Source organism: Mytilus trossulus, chromosome 11 (assembly GCF_036588685.1).
Source record: "Mytilus trossulus isolate FHL-02 chromosome 11, PNRI_Mtr1.1.1.hap1, whole genome shotgun sequence".
NCBI lineage: Eukaryota > Metazoa > Mollusca > Bivalvia > Mytilida > Mytilidae > Mytilus > Mytilus trossulus.
In genome coordinates this window covers 34,884,917-34,910,449 of record NC_086383.1, presented here as the reverse complement: position 1 = coordinate 34,910,449, position 25,533 = coordinate 34,884,917, and the positions used below count along the sequence as shown (strand labels likewise).

The window sequence follows — 25,533 nt, the reverse complement described above, 5'->3', positions numbered from 1 at the left end:
GCACAACAAAATAACTATCAAACCGATTTTAAAAGTTTGCACACTAATTCATCTCCTGCAAGACCGTTACTTAATGTTTGTATAATAAATTCTTTAGCCCCGTTGAATTGTCACTCTTATCCTTAGTCAGGAATCTCTAGACTTTGTAAGTCTTGTATGTTTTGGGGATTGTTTAGGTCAATTGTGTTTTGGAGTTAGCTCAGTAGCTGTGGCGTCCATTTCGATGAAACAGTATACATCATTGTTTAGGGGAGGTACAATTGCGGATGCGGAATTTTTCTCGCTCCGTTGAAGACCCATATGTTCAGGACGAGATAAACGATTAACGATAAAAAGAAAAGAGTAAGACCATTCCTGTAATGGTGTTTCGCCCAGTGGAAAATATTCCATAAATGTTTATGATGAGAACCAATTGTTTGCTTTTTGTCCAGTGGCAAATATTTCATAAATGATCAGGATGAGAACTTATTGTTTGCTTTTCGTCTAGTGGAAAATATTTCCTAAGTAGGCAAGGTAAGGACCAAATGTTTGCTTTTCGTCTAGTGGCAAACCTTTCATAAATGTTCAGGATGATAACATATTGTTTGCTTTTCGTCCAGTGGCAAATATTTTATAATGTTCAGGATAAGAAATAATTGTTTGCTTTTCGTCCAAAAGTGACAATTTTTTAAAAGTTTAAGATGAGAAATACAGTTTGCTTTTTTGTCCAGTGGCGAATTTTTCATGGACGTTCGGGATGTTAACTGATTAAAAATAACAACATTAGACCATACCTTTATCAAAGGGTAACTGGTATGAACTTATGAAGGTTATATTATATTAAAATCGTGTATTATTTGCGATATTATTATTTTTTTATGTGTGTTTCTGTTAGGGAAGAAGACACTCGATCTATTTGCTTTGACAATTTCTTCAGTTAAACAGTGCAACATTGTAATATTGAAGAGTGGGGGAGGAGCAGGTTTTTAGTCTTCTATGGGCATTTTTTTTCGTCTGACTACTCTATATTTAGAATATTTTGTAGTGTTATCTCCTCCGACCTGGTGTAATCAATAATGATATTCTAACCTATCGTACGTCCCAAAATCCTAAATGTATGTAAACAAAAATCCAATTTAAGTGTCGTTGCATGCACGATAATTATCAAAAATTCCATGACTATTATTTAAATATGTCATAGTAAAGGATCCCTAAAACGATTCTTACGTATGATTACTTGAGTTATAATGTTACATCATAATATATTGTCAGGTAGACGTGCAAACCAAAAAAAGCAACTGACCAGGTGACATTTAACATCCTGTGTATACATGTTTTACCAGAGTTTAAATTTTGTGATATACAAAAGTTTTCATAATTGTACAAATAAATATCTTCTCTTTCCCGTGTCATATCAGAAGAAGTTTGTTTCATAATAAACTTAAGGAAAATATGAATATTATGAAAATTTCTTTAAAACATTTTTTTTTGCTTAAAAGACATTAAAATATTTATATATGTTTCTATAATTATTCCAAAGAAACATTCTGATTCAAATTTTAATTTAAATGAATTTCATTGCATATTATTTTATTGTTATTTATTTTTTAATTCAATATTTAAAGCTATAAATCCAGGCAATGAATCGATATAAAGTAAAAAAATAAGTTATTGTATATACTTCAACAGAGACCTATACTACGATTGATCTGGTTTTAACAATAGTGTATACCCGATAATATCTATCGACAGAGTTATCAGTCCTGAATAGTACTGATATAGTTGGGTATGTGGGTTAACAAAACCAATAAGATAATCAAGTAAGGTCACTCAAAGATTAATAATTATTCCAAAAAGTTGTGCCAATTACAAATTTACATCAAAAGATAAAAAAAAAAAGGTTCTTAAAGCATACGTGACTTTCTCATCAATGAAACAACTTTTTGTCTTTCATTGTTTTGGGTTGGGTTGTTTTGCCATGCAAACAACGTTGAGAGGCAAGAACAAAGACTGATCAATCCGTAGTAGGAATAATGTGTCAGTTTTTAACAGCAAAATTTATTAAAAATATTGTGATTACGACATTTCTACACGCGAACAAACTTTCATCTTATTTCTGTTTTATTGTTCAAGTCGTGTGTTATAAGTTATGGTCACTGTTTGTGTTTGATTCTGTTTTTTTTTTTAAAGAGATCTATTATTTGCAAAGCTGGCGTGAACGGAACATCGATACAGTGTTATTTTGTTTTTATTTCAATGAATATGTAATAAATGTATATTTAAAAAAAGAAAATCACTACTACCACCTATTTTCACTATTTAACGAATGTTTCCTTTGATCTTGTTGATTGAAAATTTCCGTTCCGGCACAAGAAAGAAAATCAATCTCGTTGAGATAACTAACGATAAAATTACTTTTTTTTGTTGGCTTAAGGATGTCTGCTTGTCATCTTTTGGGTGTTTGTCAGATTTTCGGAATCCTCTGGTTTTATCCATTTGAATGCATTAAAAGATTGGCCCATGAACCCCCATTTTTCTTTTTATAAATCTTTTACATGTATTATTATAAGCCAATTGTAACAGTCTCATAAAATCTTATCTATTTTTTTCATAGTATTTGAGGACTTTGACTGGTCAATGATAAAGCTATGAAAAATCAAGAGAGAACATTTTCCCGCCAGATTTTCCAAGGGCTGATATCTCGAAAACGAGCACATTGACCCCTATATTTGTTTTGCTTTTTTGCAACCCCAATTAATCCCCTATCAATATATACTAGTTTCATGAAAAGTTATTTATTTTGAAACTGAGCAGCGAACATCCTTAACAAACGTATGATTATTATAGGAGATTTTCACTGCAAGACCATTCTGATGTCAAATTCTATCCGTTGTCATTAATTCTAACAGTTTTCATAGTATTCACCTAAGATTCAAATGATCATGGCATCGTTAATACAACTTTACTATGGATATTTAAAATTTTTAAAAAAAGTTTTCGATCTTTTAATTCAAGAACAGTGTAGATACATAATAAATAGAGAAATTGGATAAAAAATAAGTTTCTTTCATTTTAGATAAAGTCTTTTCAGTGTTGACCGTTTCGGAGAGTAAATTTGCGGTCTGGATATTTTCTTTGTGACGAGAGACTGCTTATTACCTGCGGGGTAATTTGGAGATAAAATCATGTACACATTTGGTCTTTTTCGAACGACAGTAAAACCCTTGTAAAAGTGGATGTCTGTTTTGCTGTGTAAAATAAATAAATACGCAGCCAGAGAGAGATAGAGACGATCACAGTCTCTGAACGTTAAGAACTCTGGCTGGCTCATTCCACCCTCTCCAATAAACCCTCATTTGTCAGTGGCAGTCCAGATTTTCCAACTTTCCTCCAGTTCTGTTTCGTTTACTAGTATTGCATAATTATAAGTTGATTTTTTTCCTTACTTAGAATGAAATATTGTCACTGGTTGTTAAGCAAACTATCAATCATATTAATTTTTAGCGAAATGTTTTAATAAAAAAGATAGATCACATGTAAATTTGTATGAGCTATTTGAGCAAAACATTACAAGGAATTCGTTAGCCTTATATTAAAAGTAGCATGGCATTTCTTACATAACAGATTGGAAGTGTTGTCTTCTACTTTTCTTGACCAATATTTCAATATAGAACGCTATATGATCTATGAAGCAGATTTTCAATTATGTCGGACTTATAGGTGTCCAACTTTTAAGTTGTCGGACATATGGGGTATCAAACCAATGGAATGTTGGACTAAAGTGGTGTCGGACTTATGGAGTGTCAGACTATTGGGTTGTGGGACAAATGAGGTGTCAAACCAGTTGTGTTTTAAAACTAAAGAGGTTTCGGAATAGCTGGGGGACCCCACTTCTTTGGGGCAGTATCAAAATAACACAAAATAATATTGCATGGATTTCGGACTAATGAGGGGTCATAGTAATGAGGGTTTGCATTCAGGGACTAACGTGGTGTCAAAATAGTGGGGCTACCCAACTGCGACGAGGACGGCATTTAAACAATAAACCATTAAAAACAGCGGTAAAGATTATCATATAGCTAGTTATGTTTGTATTTATAAAGTTTTTTACGTCAACATCTTTGTATCTTTTGAAAGTTTGGTATTTTAAATAGATGATTCACTACAATGATATCTAAAAACCAATTTAAATTTAAGGGAAGACCATAACATTACTATAAAGCAACAGATATTTACTGCAAAATGATAGCAAAATATAGCGTACAACAACGTAACATGTCGCAAATAAATCTTTTAATTAATGACGTTATCAGGGACACAACTATGATTAGATATGTTTTCATGCTTTGCAAAATAACTGCAACCGCGACAAAATAACCCAAAAAGTCAACAATCAAAAATTGTCTTTACAACATAATAAAGATTCAAAATTTTCTGAGTCTATAACTGTTTCAAAAAAAACAAAGATATGCTATCAATACAGAATTCTTCAAATAAAGAAAACATAAAAATAATCAGACACGACTGCTACTGAGTAGATTTAATATTCAGGACGGACCCAGTATACAATATTTTGTTTACTGTTTATCTATAATTTTTGCATTATTATTAAAGTGATTTTAATTGTCGGGCCTCATTTCTATTCGTGTCACCAGTCTTTGTTTGACAGCTGGAATATACCATATTTAGAGAAAGAAAGCAGCAGTCAAGTTTGGTACATGTGCTGCGTTTATTTTGATGGAAAGTATACATGCATTACGTATTTGTGGACTTGATACATTTTTGTTGATTTAGTGATCCTTTATCTTATGATAGTGATTTGTTATGATGAAATAATCATTTGAAGGTAAAATTACTAATAGTATTTAGATATGTATTGGGGGAATCGCAAACCAAACGTATTTTCGAATTCATTGGTATGACCTTCTATGGAAACACCATCATATACACTTATTAATCTGCTTGAGATTGGTTTGCACATTTAAAGGTATTATTCATTAATCATATTTGGGTATATGATTAGTTATATTTAGTTCAAGAAAATAAAAGGGGGACTTCCTGTATTGTTTATTGTGATAAATCATAAGACACTAATTTAATGTTAATAACAAACGTTTCAAAATACTACTGTGCTGATGGTGTTCACACCTATGAGCAGAAAAAACCTGTGATCCTGGGAAAAAAAAATCAAAGATGGAACTAGTAAATGTATAAAAGATATATATCCCCCCCTCTTTATATCAGCTCTTTTCAAAGGCGAGTTTAGATGGGATCCGAGGTGCCCGTGTCCCTTTCGTGGGAAAAAGTGGTTGATTATATGTAATCATCAAGACATAACTTGAGTGGCCCCTTCTACACGTAAATGTAGTCAGTACCCACCCTATATGCAAACTTCTGGATCCGCAACTGAACATACATTTTAATTTTTGCCATCACTTGGCGTCTGTCGTCGTCGTAAATATTTTCTGAGATATGAGATATGAAATAAAAATGTGTGCTTTGCAACATCACCATCCTTTGTTAATGGGCATTACATGTTTTTAATCTAAACTAGCTTAATTTAATCAGTAATATTTAGGTAAGGTCCGTGCATTTAAAATTTTACTCTATTGTTTCAAATAGAAAGCAATAAGAGTTAAACTCTTAGTTACAAGTTACAAAAAGGTTAAAATTATCTCAAGTGATTTTTTAGAAAATTGTCCAGCCTATCGTTTTACCTCTGAGAGGACTTATTGGCCTAGGATAATGATTTTTACAGTATAAGGAATAGTTTTTGCAGAAGATAGTAAATTTGACAAAGACGCCGACAAAAAAGCATCTGTAGTTACAGGACATACCGCGCAAAGTACAAACTTTTTCCGCGAAACAGAAACAAATTGAAATATAATCACAAGGGCAACACCACACAAAAATCTCTCGCGTCTGAATAGTACACAGGTCCCCCAACCCCAACATCAGATGCACTAACACCATGTCAATCCCAAAATCACATAACAAAAACAAAATGAAAAAGCAACATGAAAGGACTAAGACAAATACACTACTAAAAATATATTTGTGAAGCAGACACTGTATATTTATTTATTGAAATTTGTTGTAGAATGGCTTCACCAAGTGGAACATTTTGTGGTGTGTGTGAAACCCAGCACGTGGTGATAGAGGCCGCCTTCTGGTGTCCTGAATGCGATGAAGGACTATGCACAGTATGCGAAAAACATCACCGATCTTCCAGGGGCACAAGAAATCACGAAGTTACTTCAGTCGATAATTATAAACGAATACCGTCCACAACAGCTAGTATAAATCAATACTGCTCAGATCATGAGAAAAAGTATCAGCATTACTGTGCTGAACATGAAAAACTTTGTTGTCCACTTTGCTTAACGACAAATCATAAGCAATGTGACTTCTTAGCAGTAGATGAAATTATCAAAACGTCGAAAACTTCAGCATTATTTGACATTATGGAACAAAGTTTAAAAGAAATGAAGAACAACATGGAACAAATAGTGGTAGACCGGAAGCAGAATCTAGAGCTTATACAAAAACAGCGACAGAGATTTCAGACAGATATAACAATGATTCGAAGTAAAATAAACAAACATTTAGACAAACTTGAACAAGAAATGCAACAGGATATCCAAGCCGCGGAGCATAAAGTCCAATCGCAAATAGAAAGACTTCTTTCTAAACTTTCAGACCATGGGAAAACAATAGATAAGATACAGAATGATATCTCCTCGACGAAAAGTTTTGCAACTGACCTTCAAACATTTTTTGGTGGTAAAATGTTCGAGGCCGATATCCAAAAGGAAGAGAGATTTATGAAGTCTTTAATTGAAGATGGAAGCATACAACAAATAAACCTACAATGCAGAATGGCTGACAAGATGTCTGATATACTTTCCATGAAAAAAATGGGAGAGATATCAGTTAAAGTCGACCCGCCTACCATCACCATGATAACGGAAAGAGAAAAACAAGCGCAACAAATGGTACCGAAGAAACCGAAAAAAATAAGCGACATCAATCTTACCTTATCGAAAGAAATTGGGATATCGGGATTGGGGAAGTCACTTGGAATCCTCGACTGCGTTATCATGCCCACCAGTAAAATTGTATTCGTAGATCAAACCAATGATCGTCTAATAATCCTCAACGAAAATGGTTCATTTGTTTGCGAAATACCTGTATCACATAGTCCTGTAGGTATAACATGTATTGATGAAAATTCGGTCGCTGTCACCCATAATAAAAAGCGTTATCATATAGAAATTATCAACATCGCCAATAGAAAGATTGTTAAAAGGATAAAAACATCGCATGAATGCTACGGCATTACACATCAAAATGGAAGATTGATATATTATGAAACAGGAAGTGGTATTCAAATAAGGAATGTCAATGATGAAAGTACTGTTACTGCAGTAGTAACAATCGATGGTAGACATCACTGGAACTATGTTACATCATCTAAAGATAAGATATACCATACAAGCGATGAATCAAATATCGTTACATGCTACACAATCACAGGACAGAAGATTTGGGAATACAAAGACGAATCAATGTTGAAATTGATTGAGAGAATAGCAATTGACAACGATTCCAATGTATATGTGGTATCTTTGGAGGATAACAATGTCGTCGTACTTTCACCAGATGGAAAGAACGCCCGCCGATTATTAGAAGGGCGTGGAATAGACACCCCTTATAGTATCCATTTTGACAAAGTGAAAAATATTCTACTCGTTAATGACATACATGGAACAGCCTTTTTGTATAACATTCAATGATTGTTTTTCATTTTATATATGCGATAATTGCAGCAATTTGAAGAAGCTGAATTGGATAATCAAGTATCACTTATTTTATAATTTTTACAGCGATTGACGTGAAGGCATTCCAGTGTATTGATTTCGCCTAGATTTTCATTACGTAATATTCGTTTTAGGATTTTAACCGATCTGTTAGCATGATGAAAACGTAAACATCATCAAGTGCAAACTAACATTCCTTATCGCTTGTTATGAATTAATTTCTACAATGAATACTTGAATAATGAATAATAATATTAAAATGTTTTGTCATTATTAAATGAATATACATATAAGAAAAAAATACCATTAATATCTATTCACATGCATGTGTTAGAATATCTCAAGAACTTTTGCAATCTCAAAGAACGATAACTCTGCATAGATGATTGAAAAATGTTTTGCGGGAAAATACGACTGCCTACTCAAATCCAATTCTATTAGAAAAATCGAATTATTACAGAAGAGTGACGTGTCTATCATGCACTTGCACTGCACTATTATTAATATAGTACGATAGAAAGATATAGAAATGCATGAAAATTAGATATACATGTAATTGTAATGTACATGTATTAATATAGTATACAACAATAAACCAGAGTATACTGATTTGTACCACTACGATATCCGTCATTACTTTATCATCCATGCACGAAATTGTACCAAAAACAAATTATATCTGTACATTAATCTCACATTTAGGTATAGAGATTTGATTTTAGTTATGAAATACAAGAATTATTCAGGACTTATGCCTCTTCATCAATATTTATGAGTGTATTTGCAACTTTTATGTACGTTCAAATTATAACCAAGAGAAAATATATAATAGAGAGATTTGATATTTTTGCCAATAAACTAACCAAGTGGATGTTCAAATGAAGTGGATTTAAGCAGTTTAAGATCACCGTACAGCATTTAACAATAAGCAAAACCCCTACCGCATAGTCAGTTATAAAAGGCTCATGGATAAAACTGTGAAACAATTCACATGAAAGACCAGATATATGAGAGATTTATAAAAGAAAAATAATATGACAGACTACAAACCAACAATAACCGCTAAATTACAGGTTAGAAGTATCTAATAAAGGCAAATATCGAATTTCGCGAGGATAATTGTTTGTGAAAACTCAACTTTCTCTTTGACCTGGGACAGTAGGGTAATAGCAAAACATAAGAACCGTTGCAAAATGGCTTCGCTCATTTGATTAACAATAAGCACAACAAAATAATAATCAAACCGATTGTAAAAGTTTGCACACTAATTCATCTCCTGCAAGTCCGTTACTTAATGTTTGTATAATAAATTCTTTAGCCCCGTTGAATTGTCACTCCTATCCTAATTCAGGAATCTCTAGACATTGTAAGTCTTGTGTGTTTTGGGGATCGTTTAGGTCAATTGTGTGTTTTGGAGTTAGCTCAGTAGCTGTGGCGTCCATTTCGATGAAACAGTATACATCATTGTTTAGGGGAGGCCCGATTGCGGATGCGGGATTTTCTCGCTCCGTTGAAGACCCATTGAAGGCCTGGGGCTGTTTTCTGCTCTTTGTTTGCTTTTTGTCTCTTTGACACATTCCACGTTTAAATTTTCTAATAATTTCATTGTTAACAATAGGTCAGCTTCTTTAGCATTGCCATATGGTCAAACGTGTATCCTACAGACAATATTTGTTTTCACACCCATTCAGATCACTCAATCTCGCGATCATATTAAGGAGTTTGATTATGTTAAAAAAAAGTATTATTTACCAATTTACAAGTCTGTAACCTTTTTGTGTGTATGATTTTTTATCCAAATTTCAAGTAACTATTTCCTTTTGATGGCTTTAATTGTGCCTCTTAACATAAAACTTAAGTTATTAATATTTTTTAAGGAGTATATTTAAAATATACGACGTTATCGAGTTAACAAACTACGGATTGATTGCTTCAAGTTCAGGGGCAAAAAGTTCATGTATGTTCTGGACGAGAAAAACGGTTAACGACAAAAAGAAAAGAGTAAGACCAGTCCTGTTATGGTGTTTCGTCAAGTGGCAAATATTTCATAAATGTTCATGATGTAAACCAGTTGTTTGCTTTTCGTCCAGTGACAAAGATTTCATAAATGATAGGGTGCGAATTTTTTGTTGGTTTTTTTTTCGTCTAGTGGCAAATATTTCATAAATGAACAGGATGAGAACTAATTGTTTGCTTTTCGTACAGTGGCAATTATTTCATAAATGTTAAAGATGTGAACTAACTGTTTGTTTTTCGACCAGTGGCAACTATTTTAAAAAAAGATCAGGATGAGAACTGATTGTTTGATTTTCGTCCAGTGGCAAATATTTCGTAAATGTTCAGAATGAAAACTAATTTTTTGGTCTTCGTCCAGTGGCAAATATTTCATAATTTTTTAGTATAATGGTAACTAATTGTTTGGTCTTCGTCCTGCGCCAAATAGTTCATAAATTTTCAGTATAACAAATTGTTTGCTTTTCGACCAGCGTCAAAAAATTCATAACTGTTCAGGATGAGAATCAATTGTTTGCTTTTCCTCCAGTGGCAAACATTTCTTAAATTTAAGGTGAAAACTAAGTGTTTGCTCTCCATCCAGTGCCAAATATTTCATAAATATTCAAGATGAGAACTTATAATTTGCTTTTCGTCCAGTTGCAAATATTTCATAAATTTTCAGGATGATTACTCATTGTTTACTTTTTGTCCAGTGGCAAATATTTCATAAATTTTCAGATTGATAACTTATGGTCCAACAGGCTCGGACTTTTGCCAAACTGAACAAATCATTACAGCTGATTTCGTATACATTTTTGTACCTGCAGTGCAAAGTAAAATTTTGGTTGACTTGCTTGCTTTGTTTGTATAGTTGTTTATAGTTAAGCTTTGAAAAAAGATTGATATCTTAAAACAATATATATATATATAGGCATAGTTTAACGTGTATATTTTATATTTTGTACAATATACAAACAGAGCAAGCAAGCTAGCCAAAGTTTTGCTCTACATGCATTTGGAAATAAGCTGTAATGATGTTATCCATATGTATGTGCGACAAGGTGGAAAATTGATATGTTTTGTGAAAATTGCAGCGTTGGATCTATAATAAAAAACAAAAGATGTGGTATGATTGCCAATGAGACCGCTGTCCACAAGAGACCAAAATGACTTAGCAATTACCATTTATAGATCACCGTACGGCCTTCAACAATGAGCAAACCCAATACCGCATAGTCAGCTTTAAAAGGCCCCGATATGACACAGTTCAAAAGAGAAAACTAACGGCCTTAATTATATTAAAAAAATGAACAAAAAACAAATATGTAACACATAAACAAACGACAACCACTGAAATACAGGCTCCTATACACTATATATTTTTTTATGTGATAGATTTCTTTTCCTTTTTCATATTTTTTTTTATTGTTTTACACAAGTAATTTTGGGGTCGTTTCTAGCTTACTTTTCAGCATTGAACCTATGACTGCTTACTTTACTGAATTATGTCTTTGTTGCAAAGATGTCTCATTAGGCACTCATACATTTGTACCTCATCTTCTTATTTCTATATACAAAACACGTTTTGAAGAAGAAAAAAATAGGTAATATGGCACCCACTATGATCCAGAGACTTTGAATATTTTACATATGTCAACAGGACAGCAGCCGAACGATAAAAAAACTCCCCTTTTTGAACGATCAGTGCATTTGGATAGGGACGTGCAGTTGAAACCCCCTCCTCTTTTGTCCAGGGTCAGGACCCCCCTTTCAAAATGGCTGGATCTGCCCCTGCCGCTTTCGATCAGGATGAGAACTGATTGTTTGATTTTCGTCCAGTGGCAAATATTTCGTAAATGTTCAGAATGAAGACTAATTTTTTGGTCTTCGTCCAGTGGCAAATATTTCATATTTTTTTAGTATAATGGTAACTAATTGTTTGGTCTTCGTCCTGCGCCAAATAGTTCATAAATTTTCAGTATAACAAATTGTTTGCTTTTCGACCAGCGTCAAAAAATTCATAACTGTTCAGGATGAGAATCAATTGTTTGCTTTTCCTCCAGTGGCAAATATTTCTTAAATTTAAGGTGAAAACTAAGTGTTTGCTCTCCATCCAGTGCCAAATATTTCATAAATATTCAAGATAAGAACTTATAATTTGCTTTTCGTCCAGTTGCAAATATTTCATAAATTTTCAGGATGATTACTAATTGTTTGCTTTTTGTCCAGTGGCAAATATTTCATAAATTTTCAGATTGATAACTTATTGTCCAACAGGCTCGGACTTTTGCCAAACTGAACAAATCATTACAGCTGATTTCGTATACATTTTTGTACCTGCAGTGCAAAGTAAAATTTTGGTTGACTTGCTTGCTTTGTTAGTTTAGTTGTTTATAGTGAAGCTTTGAAAAAAGATTGATATCTTAAAACAATATATATATATAGGCATAGTTTAACGTGTATATTTTATATTTTGTACAATATACAAACAAAGCAAGCAAGCTAGCCAAAGTTTTGCTCTACATGCATTAGGAAATAAGCTGTAATGATGTTATCCATATGTATGTGCGACAAGGTGGAAAATTGATATGTTTTGTGAAAATTGCAGCGTTGGATCTATAATAAAAAAAAGATGTGGTATGATTGCCAATGAGACCGCTGTCCACAAGAGACCAAAATGACTTAGCAATTACCATTTATAGATCACCGTACGGCCTTCAACAATGAGCAAACCCAATACAGCTTTAAAAGGCCCCGATATGACACAGTTCAAAAGAGAAAACTAACGGCCTTAATTATATTAAAAAAATGAACGAAAAACAAATATGTAACACATAAACAAACGACAACCACTGAAATACAGGCTCCTATACACTATATATTTTTTTATGTGATAGATTTCTTTTCCTTTTTCATATTTTTTTTTATTGTTTTACACAAGTAATTTTGGGGTCGTTTCTAGCTTACTTTTCAGCATTGAACCTATGACTGCTTACTTTACTGAATATGTCTTTGTTGCAAAGATGTCTCATTAGGCACTCATACATTTGTACCTCATCTTCTTATTTCTATATACAAAACACGTTTTGAAGAAGAAAAAAATAGGTAATATGGCACCCACTATGATCCAGAGACTTTGAATATTTTACATATGTCAACAGGACAGCAGCCGAACGATAAAAAACTCCCCTTTTTGAACGATCAGTACATTTGGATAGGGACGTGCAGTTGAAACCCCCTCCTCTTTTGTCCAGGGTCAGGACCCCCCTTTCAAAATGGCTGGATCTGCCCCTGCCGCTTTCATAACACTTATTTTTAGCATACTGAGTATTATGATGTTCTTACTTTTAGTTCAGGTCCTGTTAAAAAAAATTACACATTCAGTACAGAAAGAAGTGTTTCAATGAAAATTTCGTGCTTTTCTAGGCAGAAATGATTTTTGAATGACACTATACCGGTTTAAAACAGCTCAAATGATTTTCTTACTGGACAGTGGTCACTTCATTGGATATTTCACTGTTTCATGTCGTGAAATTATTGCAGGTTCAATTCATAACAATGCACAAAACCGGTTCAACTACTTTTGCAAGGCGAAAAAAAAAGTCGAATCGTGAAGCCAGTAAACAATATTTTTTTTTAATCTGAGCATGCAAATTGAAGATTACGTTATATATTTTACATTAAATATATTTGCAAAATAAAACATTGGTAATGAGAGTCCCAGACAATATATTAGTTGACTGTTTTTTCCACTAATTCCACGTGTTTTGAGTAGTAGTTTACTCGTAGTAGCCCACAATGCATTGTAGTTCATTGAGTCAATTTGTCAGTTTTTCAAGGCCATATTGGCCTTGTGTTTTGGAAATTACTATGCAAATATATTCTGACGTCAGATAATCTAGAGTTCTCGACCTGTTTCAGAGGAGAAGATTTTTGTAAAAGTTAACGACGACGGACGACGGACGCCGGACGCAAAACAAACAAGTACAAAGTTGAAGATAATCAAGGAACCAAAATTCGAACACAAATTTGTGCCAAATACAAATTTACACCAAAAGATAAAAAAAAAGGTTCTGAAAACATATATCAAAACGTTTTATCACGGTGCAATTGTTTGCACCTGTGCTAAGTCAGGAATCTGATGTTCAGTTGTTATTGTTTGTTTATGTGGATCATAAGTGTCTCGTTTTTTATGTAGATTAGATCCTTGGTTTTCCCGTTGAAATGGTTTACATAATATTTTTGGGGGGCCCTTTATAGCTTGCTGTTCGATGTTAGCCTAGACTCCGTGTTGTAGTCCGTACCTTGACCTATAATGGTTTACTTGTATAAGTTGTGACTTGGATGGAGATCTGTCTCATTGGCACTCATACCACGTCTCCTTATATCTATAACTTTCTCATCAATGAAAATACTTTTTTCTTTCATGTTTTTGCATCTTTGCAATGCAAACGACATTTAGAACAAGAGCAAAGACTAGTCGACTCGAAGAATAATATGAAAGTTTTTAGCAGCAAAATGTATTAAAAGTATGGTGTTTATGACATTTTTGTACGGGTACCATTTCATTTTTATTTCTGTTATTTTTGTTCAACATGTTCAGGTCATGTGTTATAAGTTATGTTCAAATTGTGTTTGCTTATGTGTTCAATGACCGATACTCAATTATTTGCTAAGCTGGCGAGAACAAAGTAACAATAAAGTGTGATTTTGTACTTATTTCAATGATTTTTTTTTATTTAAAATACGAAATGACTACGTTCACAGAACACTGCCAGCTATTCTTACATGCTTGATATTTTTTGTTGGCTTAAAAAACGTATAATTATTATAAGTGATTTTCACTGCAAGACCATTCTGACGGGAAATGATATCCGTTATCATTTGTTTCTAACAATCCTCATTCACTTAAGATCCAAATGATTACGATGTCGTTTATACAACTTTACTTTTATGGATATTTCGAATTTCTTTTCTTTTTAATTTTTCGATTTTTAAATTCAAAACAGTGTAGACACATTATAAATAGAGAAATTGGATAAAATAAATTTCTTTCATTTTAGATAAAGTCTTTTCAGTGTTGACCGTTTTGGAGAGTATGATGCGGTCTGTATATTTTCTTTACGACGAGAGACTGCGTACCACCTGGAAGGGTAACTTGGGGATACAAATATACACGTTTGACCTTTTTCGACCGACAGTAAAACCCTCCCTAAAATGTACGTCCATTTTACTGTGTAAGATGAATGTGTTGTGTAGAGAAAGTAGATATAGGAAGATTTGGTGTGAGTGCCAATGAGACAACTCTCCATCCAAATAACGTTAACAAATTATAAAAGTAAACCATTATAGGTCAATATACAGCCTTCAAAACGGAGCCTTAGCTCAAACAGAACAACAAGCTATAAAGGGCCCCAAAATTACTAGAATAAGTGTAAAACCATTCAAACGGGAAAACCAACGGTCTAATAGCCGCGATCCCAGTCTCTGAACGTGAAGAACTCTGGCTCATTCTGCCCACTCCACTATAACCTCATTTGTCAGTTACAGTCCAGACTTTCTTACGTTAAGCAAACTATCAATTCTATTTGGTTTTTTAGCGGAGTGTTTTAGTGAAAAAGATAGATCACACTTAACAAGTAAAAACAAAGATACTCAAATCAGAGTTAAATTCAAAACGATAAGACCCTAATCAAATGGCAAAATCAATTTAAAACCTCAAACACATCAAACGAGTGGATAACAACTGATATATTCTGGACTTGGTACAGACATTTTCATGTGGACAATGGTAGATTCAATGTATGAGCTAGTTTTGCAAAACATTGCAAAGAATTCGATTGCCTCATGGCATTTCTTACTTAAGTCATAGCAGATAGGAAGTGCTGTCTATGAAATAGATTTTCAATTTCGACTTGTGTCGGACCTATAAGATGTCAGACTATTGGGTTGTCGTGAAAATGGGTTGTCGAACCAATGGGATGTCGTGTTTAGGGGTTGTAGAACTATTGGTTGTCAGACATATGCATAGGGTGACGGACTATCGGGATATCGGACAAAATGGGTGTCGAACCAATAGATGGTTGGGCTCATGTGTTGTCGGACTATTGAGTTGTCGGACAAATGGGTTGTCGATCTAATAGTGTTTCAAACTAAAGGGGTTTCGGAAAAGCGGGTCAACCCCACTTCTTGGGGACAGTATCAAAATAGCACAAACAAGTAATGTATGGATGTCGGACTTATTAGGTGTCACAGTATTCGGTGTGGGACTAACTTTTTGTTGAAACAGCGGGGCCTCCCAATTTCAAGGAGGACATTATCTAAACAATAAAAAATAAAAAAATAAACATAAAGGTATAGATTATCTTAGTAATGTTTCATTTTACAAAGTGTTGACGTCAAAACCTTAGTATCTGTTGATATGTTTGTATTTCAATTGATGTTCATTACAATGATATCTAAAGAAAAACAGAATTTGAATTTTAGAGAAAACCATAACATTACTGTTGAACAACAACATATTTCCTGCAGAACAGTAGCAAAAGTTATAGCGTGCAACAACAGTTTATATTGCGCTACTGCAAATAAAGCTTTCAATTTATGACGTCATCAGGGACAGAACTGCAGCCTCCGACAAAATAAGTTAAAGGAAGACTAGAGCGAAAAAACAGTCTTCATCTTCTTTTTTATATTCAACAATAGACAGTTGTCATTGCAATTTACAAATCATTTTAAGTCTAGATAACAGTTTCAAACCAGTCAAAAATATGCTACAGAATTCTGAAAATAAAGAAAAAAAAATAGAAAAATTATATTAAACACGACTGTTACTAAATAGATTCCCGACAGCCGTGTCAGGTATGCAATTCTATATAAACTGCATATTACAATGTATTACTATTTTTTGCTTTATTATTTAAGTAAATGTAATTGCCGAGTCCCTTTTTTCCCCCCAGTTTTCTCTTGACAGCTGGAACATACCATATTCAAATAAAGAAATAAGTACAGTGAAACTTCTCTAAACCGGTCCCTCTTAATACCGGTTCTCCCTTCATACCGGCCAAAACCGCAAGTCCCGGCCGGCGTGTATGTAAATAAACGGTCAGGTAACCTTATAAAACCGGCCACCCCTTTAAACCGGATACCGGCCGTTATTTGTGTATTTGTGTAATCAAAATCAATAAAATATCACCTCATAAAACCGGCCTTCTCATTTGTAATCATTAGTCCATATATAATACTGTTATATAAACAAACAAGTTAATCCGGTCAATTAGACACCTGCATGGCCACTGAGTAGTGTTCACCTGTCAATGTCAAATCAATACCCGAATAAATTATCGGTTGAGAGATTTTGATCTTCACCCACGGTAATCAATGATGTAAGTTAATTATCATTACAGCACATTTCAGTCAGTATGTAGCTAATGATAATATCTTCGGTTAGCTTGCTTGTTAGCTGAACCGTGAAGTCATTGTTAGGTAAGGTAAACTTCCCTCCTTTTAAAGTAGCTTAGTCCTACAGAGAGATATATTTTTTATCTGTTGGGCTAGTCTACTATTAAAGGAGGGAAGTTTACCTTTTAGTTTACTTAAAGGGTGTGTTATTAGTTAGAGGTGTGATGATTTAATGTGTATTCATTGCTTATGGAGAATTATATGAACATCGTATGATACCGATGAGTGGAGCTTTAAAGTTTTCAATAATATGAGATATTGATATTAAAATTGTTTTGTTATATAGTTGCATTTTATTTGTTATTCCTGCAAAATAAAAAATAATAAAGATACAAATGATGTTTTAATATTTATTTCATAATCAATTTAGAATACAAAGCTAAATTTACACAACAAAACGATCGATTTAAAGTCGATTTAAATATATGTGTTGCGTTTATTTTGGTGAAAAGTATACATGAATTGCGTATTTGTGAATTTTATACATCCGGGTTGATTTAATGACCTTTGAGTTTTGATAGTGATTTTTATGATGAAATACTCATTTTAAGATAAAATTACTTACATATAACTATTTAATATACAAATCAATGTCATGACGAGAGACATTTTTTAGTAGAATTGTAGAGTTAACCAAAAGTATCTCGAATTCCGAATTCATTGTTATGATTTCATTGTTATGACCTTTTATAGAAATACAATGTACAAGGAAATACACATATTAATTATGCATGTCAATGTGGTCGTTTAAATAGTGCTATTATATAGACAAAATTAAACGAGAGACATGACTAGACATACGATGTATTCATGAAATTGAGAAATGAAATGGGGAATATGTCAAAGAGACGACAACCCGCCCAAAGAGCAGATAACAGCCAGAGGTCACTAATGGGTCTTCAACGCAGAGAAAAAATCCCACTCCTGGAGATGGGGCCTCAGTTGGCCCCTAAATAAAAATGTGTACTAGTATAAATGGACGTCATACTAAAATCCAAATAAATGAACTAAAATTAAAAACATACTGACTAACAAAGGTCAGAGTGTCCTGATTTGGGACAAGCGAAAACAACGGCGGTGTTGAACATGTTTAGGAAGATCTCAACCTTCCGCTTTACCTGTACAGCTAATGTTGAAAAAACAAGCACACAGTGAATACGCACTGTACAAATCGACTCAAACGAAGTACGAGTTCGATATTAGAAAAAAGGTAAAAGTCACTAAGCAAAATCTTTCACGTTAATGGCTTTAATAGTACCGTACCATCATACAATATATGGAAAGAACATAACCTGTATCATTAGCAACTACATATTATATAGTTTTAGAATAAATATGTGTATTTCCGAACAGCGGTATAATACTGTTGCCTTTATTAATCAAAGACACTACATGAGTGAATCAATAGTAATACCCAAATATGCCATCTTTAATGACCTGACAATGTTTACAGTATCGTAACTATATCCTTTCTTGATAAATCTTTTTAAAAGTTTGGTTAGCTTTTGATGAGAATAACGACCCTTTTGCTAGTATGACCCCATATTGTTCAGATCATGAGCAAATAAGCAGTTCTATTGTTCCAAACTTGAAAACTCTGTTGTCCACTTTGCGTTACGACAAATCATTTGAAATGTGTCTTGTTAGCAGTGGATGTAATTGTCAAAATGTCGAAGACATCCGCATTATTAGACATTACGGAACAAAAAATTATTTGTTTGTGAAATAGCTGTATCACGTTGGGCTGTGAATGTTGCATGCATTGATGAAAATTATGTCGCTGTCACGCATAATGCAGAGCCTTACATGTATCTTATAGAAATTATAAACATCGAAAATAAACAGATTGTTAAAAGAAATTAAAAATGTAATGAATGCTTCGGCATTACTCATCAGAAAGGTAGATTAATAAATTATGAAACAGGAAGGGGTATTCAAACAGTTGACATCACAACTGAAAGCACTACCACATCATTAGTTAAAATCGATGACAACCATCCCCGGAACTCTGTAACAGCATCAAAAGACAATTGCAAGATATACCGTACAAACAATTTTTCAAATACCGTTACATGCTATACAAACACAGGGCAGAAGGTTTGTGAATACAAAGACTACTCAATTTTTATTCGATGAAGGGAGTAACAATTGACAACGATTCAAATGTGTACGTAGTATCCTACGTGAATAAAAGTGTCGTTGTACTTTCACCAGATGGGAAGAACGCCCGTCGATTATTTAGAAGACAACATGGACTATGGGGTAGGAAACTTTCGTGGTATCCATTTTGACAAAATGAAAGATATTCTACTCGTTTATAACTTGTATGGAACAGCTTTTTTGTATAAAATTTAAAAAACTTTTTTAAGTAATATACACTGGCTAAAAATACTAAAATCAACCTGTTTGAAAAAACTGAATTGCATAATCAAATTACACTAATTTTATCATTTATAATTTAGTTATGAAATGCAAGAAATGTTCAGGAGTTATGCCTCTTTATCTTTACGTGTGTGTTTGCAATTATTGTGATATGTACGGTCAATATATTACCAAGAGAAAATATAAATAAAATAAAGATATTTTGTATGGTGGCCAATAAACTATCCGTGTGGATGTCCAAATGATGTGTATTTAAGCAGGTTTCGGTCAAAGTACAACGTTAAAATAAGAACAAAATCACACGAAAACGACCAGATGTATGACAGAATACTAAAAGAAAAACAAATATGACGGACAGAAAAAACAACAATAACCACTGAATAAAAGCATAGTGACCTATGACAGGCAAGTAATAGAATGTGGCACGAATAAACGTGTGTGAAAGCGCAAGTTTCCCTTAAAGCTGGGACAGTAGCGTAGCAGCACAACATAATAACCGTTGCAGTATTGCTACACGTATATGATCAATACGAAGCTCAACATAAAACAAAACAAACTTTGAAAACTCGTACACCAATTTATCTACACCAAGGCCGTTACGTAGTGTTTGTATAAATTTTTTCTTATCTCTACTGAATTGTGGTGTCTTTCCTAAGTCCTGAACCTCTAGCTTTTCTGAGTCTTATGGGGTTATTTTTCAGAACATTTGGGTCGTTTACATGTTTCGGAGTTTAATAGTGCGTCAATTTCGATGAAACGTATACATTATTGTTCATTGCCAAGCTGATGCTTGTCTGCAGATGTACATGTGATTTTCTCGCTGCATAGAAGACATATTAAGGGACTAGGGCAGCTGTATAATGCTATTTGTTCTGATAATTGTCTCGATGACACACTTCCTGTTTCGATTATCTATTTCATCCTTAACAATTAGTCAACATCTTTAGCATAGCTGTATGATACAATGTGTATCTTAAAGACAGTATTTGGTAACACATGCACGAAGAACACTTCATAAATTAAACTTCATGAACAACAACCTGACCAATTTTTCAACTTAATTACATATTTATGAGAAAGAATGCAATTTTGAGCGTTTCTTCATGTCTTTATATTTTTTTGATCATCGTTTCAGATATAGTCCAAAATAGTGTTTCAGCATCAAAGTAAAAGTCTTAAGTTGTGTTATAATGAATGAAAGAAAAGATGTAAAGATGTTTGGCAAACTACAACTGTTGAACATAAATTAAGAAAAGTTAATATATAATTTGAGTAAAATCTATTTAAAACTGAAGATAAACATGTCAATGTATACATAATGACTATCTAGTAATATAACATTCTACACTATTTACATTAATGTTTTTGTTTCAAAGTCTACAGGCTGTTTCAAACAGATTCATTTCAATACTTCTAGCCTACAAAATATTTAAAAACTTTATTCAATGTTATACAAAAAGGCTTTACCACTACAGCTACTAGCGAGTAGAATATTGTTTTCCTTTTCAACACAGATTGCACGAAGGTTTTCAGTTTCATTTTCTACTGACAATCGGCGGGCGTTCTTTCCATCTGGTGAAAGTACGACGACATTGTTATTCTTCAAGGATACCACATATACATTGGAATCGTTGTCAATTGTTATTCCCTCAATTAATCTTAAAATTGAATCGTCTTTGTATTCCCAAATCTTCTGCCCTGTGATTGTGTAGCATGTAACGGTACTTGATTCATTACTTGCATTGTATATCTTATCTTTAGATGATGTAACACAGTTCCAGTGCTGCTTGTCTTTGACTGTAACTACTGAAGTGGTGGTAGAACTTTCATTAGTCATGTCTGTTGTTTGAATACCTTTTCCTGTTTCATAATAAATTAATCTTCCATTTTGATGTGTTATACCGTAGCATTCGTTAGATGTATTTATCCTTTTAACAATCTTTCTACTGTCGATGTTAACAATTTCTATATGAAAAGGCGTTTGACAATGGGTGACAGCGACCGAATTTTCATTTATACAAGTTACATTAGCAGGACAACGTGATACAGGTATTTCACAAACAAATAGTCCATTTTTGTTTTGGATTACTAGTCGGTTACTCCAATATTCTACGAAGACATGTTTACCAGTAGGCATGATAGTGCATCCCGAGAAAAGAAGTGACCTTCTCCCTTTTGATATCTCAAATCTGTTTAATAAGGTAAGTTTGATGTCATCGATTGTTTTTGATATCTTCGGTACCATTTGTTGAGCTTGTTTTTCTCTTTCCGTTGTCATGGTAATGGTAGGCGGACTGGTTATAATTGATAGCTCTCCAATTTTTTTCATGGAAAGTATGTCCGGCATTGTGTCATCCATTCTGAATATTAGGTTTATTTGTTGTATGCTTCCATCTTTTATTAAAGACTGCACAAACTTCTCTTCCATTTGGATATCAGCCTCAAATATTTTACCACCAAAAAATGTCTGAAGGTCAGTTGCAAAACTTTTCGTCGAAGATATATCATTCTGTAATTTATCTATTGTTTTCCCATGGTCTGCGAGTTTCGAAAGTAGTCTTTCTATTTGTGATTGGACTTTGTGCTCCGCAGCTTGAATATCCTGTTGTATTTCTTGTTCAAGTTTATCTAGATGTTTGTTGATTTTAGTACGAATCTTTTTTATGTCTGCACTATATTTCTGTCGCTGTTGTTGTATTATCTCCAAATTCTGCTTCCGGTCATCCACGATTTTTTCGATGTTGTTTTTCATATCTTTTAAACTCTGTTCCATCATGTCAAATAATGCAGAAGTCTTCGACATTTTGACAATTTCATCAACTGCTAACAAGTCACATTTCTTATGATTTGTCGTTATGCAAAGTGGACAACAAAGTTGTTCATGTTCAGAACAATAATGCTGATATTTTTTATCGTGAACTGAGCAGTGATGATTTATATTAGCTATTGAGGACGGTATTCGTTTATAATTCATCACTGAAGTAACTTCATGATTTCGTGTGCCCCTGGAAGCTCTGTGGTGTTTTTCGCATAATGCACATAACCCTTCATCGCACTCAGGACACCAGAAGGCGGCCTCTCTCACCACGTGCTGGGTTTCACAAACACCACAAAATGTTCCACTGGCTGAAGACATTCTTCTCTGAAAGCAAATGTTAATAGATAAATATTATGGTGTTTCTTTTTCATAAAGTGTACAAAATGTTCTTGAGTTATTGATTCTATACTGCGTCAAAAAAGTTGAACTACAGTTTATTTTTTTATTTTTTTGTTGTTGTTTCTGGAAATAAAATAATTAAACATCATTGATATAATCCTTAATTTTACCTGAAATTTAAAACAGTCGTACTTTTTTCCTGGTAATTGATTTCGCGCCATTTCAGCTTTGCACGTGTAATTGATGTTTTACCTTCCGAACCTGTACTTTTAAAACGATATTAAAAATGTATTTTTCACTAACGTTTAGAAACCCACCAATGGTAAGAAAAACACACACACCTTTGAAAAAAATGTTAACAAAAAAATGACCGTTCGAAAGCTCTTGGGATGGTTGATATCGGAATGGTTGATGCCGGAATGAGTGTTGCTGACATCGTGGCTCGATTTACTGAGCATAACGCAACAGTTTAGAGACTAACCAACAGATATAGACAAATTGCAACTGCACAGAATAGGTCGATATCTATTAGATCAAAACAAACTATCGTCAAGGGAGGAGCGCTATCTTCGCTTTACGTCAAAACGTGACAAGTTTTTTTCTGGCCACAAGAGTAGTGCATTGAATAAGGATGGCTGCTGGTGTGCCTGACAATTCTTCATTGGTGCACTTAGGGCATGGCTGAGAAATTGATTTTGAATAACACTATACTCATTTTTGCATGTTGACCCTCCCGCGCTCCATACAAAGAAAATCCTAATGAATGTGAGTGATAAACATTCCTGTTGCTTCTGACATGTCATAATTAATGTTGTTATCAAAATTATATATGTTGTTATGATTTTGTAATAAAATAAAATTTCACAGCATAACATTTCACATTTTTGTTGCTAAACTTTATTGGCTCAGTATAGGTGTTGACCTTTTGTAGTACATTATTGTTTTCCTTGCAGTTTGTTTTTTTTTCGATATTTTTCTTTGTACTTTATGCTGCATTTGGTAGTCGTGTGATTTTATAATTGGATTGGTGTTTGTGCATGTCATGATTCTGAAATTGAACGTTTCTGATTTGGCGGGGGAGAGGGGCACAATTCAGACGCGAGAGATTTTTATTTCTAAGGTTTGTGGTTATATTTTACTTTGTTTATGCTTTGAAGAGAAAGTGTGCACTTTGCGCTGTATGTGATATCAACTACAGAAGCTTTATCTACTAGTAGATTTATTTATTTGTCTGTTCTTTTGTGTTTGGTCAGTTGTGTTGTTTGTCTGAGATGCATGTCTACACGTTTATTGACATATTAACCTTTGTGCATGTTTGGACTCCTCAGTCAATTGTGTCAATATACTGAGTACTTTATAAACAACTGACAATCACTTTTTCTTAACGTTACAACACATAATAAAACAATGAATTCGAAAGTACTTTTGGTTAACTTTTTGATTCCCCAAAAAGGTCTTTCCCCTTGACATTGATTTGTAGCTATATTTTTCAATTATCATAATATATTAGTAATTTTACCTTAAAATGAGAATTTCTTCATAAAAAACCCAGTCTCAAAACGCACAAGATCACTAAATCAACCCGGATGTATAAAGTTGGTACATACGTAATCCATGTATACTGTCCACCAAAATAAACGCAGCAAATGTACTAAAATGTACTACTACTTCGGTTATTTTAAAATATGATATGTTCCAGAAAACTGGTACTAGTTTCAAGAATAAAAAAGTTGAATCGACAATTACAAACACTTCAAATATAAAGTAAAGTTTATAAATAGATATATAGAATTGTATACCTGGGGCCGTATGCATAATGCAACTTAAATAAAAGTTATGATTTTGATCCAAACAGACGGATTTAAAATTATTTTCTTGTTGCAAGGACAACTGCCTAAAACTGTTGAAGGTTGGGTTTCTCGATCTATTTGTCCTTTAGGTAATTTTGTCGGGAGAGGGGGTATAGTTTATTGCTCAATAAGAATGGAAATATTTGTAATCATAGTTTTGTCCCTGATGACGTCATGTATTGATAGCTTAAAATTTGAATTTACGTAATTTAATATGATATGTTATTGCACGCTAAATTTTGCTATCGTTCTGCAGAAAATACCAAAAGTATGATGTTGCTCTACAGTAATGCTATAACCTTTCTCAGAACTCTTTGTTGATCGTAATATCATTGTAATGATCTATCCATTTATAATACCAAACTATCAAAGATACCAAGGTATTTGATGTCAAAAAGTGTAATAGATACAAGCATTACTAGGATAATCTATAACTGAATGTTTTTTTTTTTTCATTCATTCTATTTGTTGTAGTTTTGGTACTGTCCCCTCAATGACTATTACGACACACAACCGGTTCAATACTTGGAACAGACAAACTTCTAATATATAAACAGATATAACAATAGTCCAGAGACTCAGATCGTAGTACTCTCTCTTCTCAAGACATCGTATTAAACGCCGGATAGGACTGGCTGCGTATTGGAACTTCATACCACACAGTTGTCCGCTTTGGCAACAGTTTTAACTGTCGATCAAAAAAGAACATGTTTCTATCCCTCTGTATCTCGTAGTATGGAAAAATATCCAGACCGTACTATATCCCCAAAACGGCCAATACGGAAAAGATTTGATTTAAAATGAAAGAAACTATTTTTATTCAAGCACGGTAGTTCTTTTGATAATATATCTACACTGAACTTGAATTTAAATATAGAAAAAACTTTGAAAA

General features: G+C 33.4%; 1 protein-coding gene across 1 annotated transcript; it reads right to left on the bottom strand.

The window, feature by feature from the left end:
* Positions 1-20,985: 20,985 nt before the first annotated feature.
* On the bottom strand, positions 20,986-24,387 carry LOC134690325 (uncharacterized). Its single transcript, XM_063550291.1, has 2 exons — positions 24,311-24,387; positions 20,986-22,776 (listed from the first exon to the last, which is right to left on the bottom strand). The coding sequence occupies exon 2, from the start codon at positions 22,768-22,770 to the stop codon at positions 21,073-21,075; it is 1,698 nt and encodes a 565-aa protein (XP_063406361.1). The 5' UTR covers positions 22,771-22,776; positions 24,311-24,387; the 3' UTR covers positions 20,986-21,072.
* Between the last annotated feature and the right edge of the window lie 1,146 nt (positions 24,388-25,533).